At 38.7% G+C, this 3,658-nt stretch overlaps 1 protein-coding gene across 1 annotated transcript; it reads left to right on the top strand.

Annotated features, from left to right (window-relative positions):
* Nucleotides 1-1,766: 1,766 nt before the first annotated feature.
* Nucleotides 1,767-3,239, top strand: LOC136230831 (protein JINGUBANG). The gene has a single exon (XM_066020019.1). The coding sequence runs from the start codon at nt 1,804-1,806 to the stop codon at nt 3,112-3,114; it is 1,311 nt and encodes a 436-aa protein (XP_065876091.1). The 5' UTR covers nt 1,767-1,803; the 3' UTR covers nt 3,115-3,239.
* Nucleotides 3,240-3,658: the final 419 nt, after the last annotated feature.

Genomic DNA, 3,658 nt, shown 5'->3' on the forward strand with positions numbered 1-3,658 from the left:
TAGACGATGTAAAAGGAATTAACAAAGATAAATGAAAAACCAAATGCTAGATTAAAAAAAAAACCAAGCAGAACAGGAAAGAGAAAGAGCTGAAGATAACTTTCACAAACCTTAATGCTCTCAAAGAAAATACACTCATATGGATAGAGAAAATTTTGAACCAGAAAGAGATATGGTGCCCAGATAAAAAGAAGGGTGGTACGCAATGTTGTAAAAGACGATAGACGCTAGTCGGTGGATAGGGCATTCAAGCATTAATTGGAGATTAATCGAATTTGTGTTTTTATATTTTCTTATTTGTTAATAAACAAATTACTATATAAATGCATTAAATGATGTACTATACTATCTAAAATATTAATATAAAATGATTTAATATAGAAAAACATGTATATATTTATAACATATATGTTTAGAAGTATTCTTAGAGTTTTAACCCATATAATAAATATAAATAGAAAACGTAATTAAACAAAAAATATTTGAAAATAATAAACACAATGCACTAAAAACCACTTGATAATGTTCAAAAGTAAATTATAATAAAGGAAAAATATAATAAACAATACTAAAAAATGTTTGTTGTTCTAATCACCATCGGTAGGGGGTTTAGACACTAGCCAGGCCAAGTGGCCAAAAATGTCTAGAGGACCTAATTGGAAAAAATCGGAATGGATTCTCATTTGAGCACCTAGGTAAGGCCTGAGAGGTCTAGATGGTCATCGTCTTGAATAGTGGTGATAGGTACAGAAGAGATACTAACTCTCACTACTACTTCCATCAGGTGAATGGACATTATAAAGAAAGCTTCTTTGAGCTGGAAAATCAGATTGAGAGGCTTATTAAAAGTTAAACTTGACCACTTTGCTAAGAAATATGGTTACTAGAGCTAGTCAGCAATAAGTCTAAAGGTGTTATACATGGCATAATCGGAGGACCTCAGTTCAAAGTCTTCATGCCTAAGGCTCGATACACTAAAATCCAGACATCTAAAACTCACATGTATAACCCTTAAAACATTCTCTCCCCATTGCTAACCATATTACTCACCTACATGCCGACGCCTTGGTAACCGAAATTGAAGGCTAAATTGTCAAAAGAATACTCATCTATGTTAGAATTTCTTTCAACCTCATTACCTAAAAGGCTACAAGTAGGGGAACAAAAAATAAATTCACAGTAAAAAGTTATTTTCTTTATCTCCGTTTAGGTGGTCTAGAAGGAACTCAAGCGCCTAAAAATCTTTTAGCGCAAAAAAGCGTCTAGAGAAATTAATCGGATAAAATCGGGTAGATTCTATATTTCGAGTGCCTAGACGGTTAAAGCGGTTGTAGTTTTGAACTGTGCCAAAAAGTGACAACATTACGGTAATTACCATAAAAAAAATCAAACAATTCTTAACTTTCAATATAAGATATTCTTTCAAACCTCCTCTAACTTCCAAACAATCTCTTTTAGGATGATCTTAAATGACAATTAATTTGGCTGTATGGAAAAAAATATTGAATTCCAAAGTTTAGGATTTTTATTATTACATTATTTGTTAAAAAAAATAATAATAATGTTTTTATTATTTTTATTTTTTTCCCCTAATTCCTTAGCCTGTCTTTTTTTTTATTAGTTTCTTACCCAATGTTAATTGAGCTTTTTGTACGGCACAGCATCCTCACCCTGGGACAGATCGTACCATATCCAGCCTCCTGTCCACGTGACAATTTCGTGTCCCTCCTTTTTCAAATCTGTATATAACTCCCCCAAATACTCTCTTGCTCTACGAATCAAAACGAAGAAAACACAGCAAAAATGAAATCCCGCTCATGGCTAACCACCTGCTCCACCAGCACTTGCGCCACCGCTACGGCGGACTCCACAAATCCGTCCACCGATAAACCACCGTGGTCTCCCAAACATTTAGCTTCCGATACCAGCAGCTCCTCCGATTCATCGGCCAGCTCCGCCAGTAGCAGTGTTGTTAGCCTCCAGAGCAACCTCTCTCTCCAGACTCTTCCTTCCGTCCCTTCTCTTCAAAAACTAACACCTGAAAATCTCAACCTCTCCGTCTCTCATCTTTGCATAAATTCTCTTCAACCGCGGCCGAGTCTTCCGATCACTTGCCTCACCGTACACGGCGATCTCCTTTACACCGCCTCCGGTCATGAAATCAATTCCTACAATCGGACCACCTGTAGTCATCTCCACGGATTCAATGATAAAGGTTCCTCTTCCGGCTCTATCAAATCGGTGGCGTTTTGCGACGGAAAAGTCTTTACTGCTCATCAGGACTGTAAGATCCGCGTCTGGAAAACGACGGAGACTAAAGAATACAAGTTTTTGACTGTTCTTCCGACTTTTAACGACCGCTTACGCCGTTTTATGCTCCCGAAGAACTACGTCAATGTCCGGCGTCACAAGAAGCTTATGTGGATTCAACACGCTGACGCCGTCACTGGCCTGGCCGTTAACAATGGCTTGATCTATTCCGTTTCTTGGGATAGATGCTTGAAAATATGGAGAGCGTCTGATCTCCGGTGTTTAGAATCCGTTAAAGCACACGATGACGCAATCAACGCCGTCGCTGTCTCCGCCGACGGAACAGTCTACACCGGCTCAGCAGACAGCAAAATCCGTGTATGGGCCAAACTGTATGATGAAAAGCGGCACACATTAATCGCTACCTTAGAGAAGCACAAATCGGCGGTGAACTCGTTGGCCTTAAGCGACGACGGATCGGTATTGTTCTCAGGCGCCTGTGATCGTTCGATTTTAGTGTGGGAGAGAGAGGATAGTGCGAATCACATGGTGGTGACCGGAGCTCTGCGAGGGCATGGGAAGGCGATTTTGTGCTTGATTAATGTCTCCGATTTGCTATTGAGTGGTTCAGCTGATCGGACGGTGAGGATTTGGCAACGGGGACATGAAGGGAAATATTGTTGTTTGGCTGTTCTGGAGGGACACCAGAAGCCGGTGAAGTCGTTGGCCGCAGGAAATGAAAGTAACGGTGTCGTTACGGTGTATAGCGGTAGTCTAGATGGAGAGGTGAAGGTTTGGCAAGTTTCAGTTTCCAGACCTTACAGCCCAGTTTCGCCATTTCAAGTATTCAGAAGTTCAAATTAATTTTGAGAAATTATTGAAATAGAGAAACAATTATAATTATACTCTTGATCAATTTTTTTATTTTGAGAGTTGTAATGAATTTTTTTCTTGTTTTTGGGTATAGAATTGATGAAGGTTTTGAGTTTTTTTTTTTTTTTTTTTTTCAAGTTAATTACAATTAGTAGCATTCAGATATTTTGATTAGTTTTTTTTTGGGTAAATTACAAAATTGGATAAAATGAGAGACTCATTTACATATTTAGACCACTTTTCCAACTCATTACCTATCTAGATTATATTTTCGTGACTTTCCTAAAATACCCTAAACTTTCATCTTTCCCTTCTTCCAAATGCACGATTTCTCTTCCCATTCTCAGACCCATTAACGATTGAAACAGGAAGATCGATTGCCAAGTTCCACAATCTCTTCCACCCCGGGTGAATAGTACCCATTTCACTCATATACGCAGCAGCTCGATACCCGATTTTTAGGAGTATTCACCAGATTTCGTGTATTGCCAGATAAATCGGTCAGGAACCTCCCGATGCGGCAACTAATGCAGGT

The sequence above is a fragment of the Euphorbia lathyris genome, chromosome 5, assembly GCF_963576675.1.
Source record: "Euphorbia lathyris chromosome 5, ddEupLath1.1, whole genome shotgun sequence".
Lineage (NCBI taxonomy): Eukaryota > Viridiplantae > Streptophyta > Magnoliopsida > Malpighiales > Euphorbiaceae > Euphorbia > Euphorbia lathyris.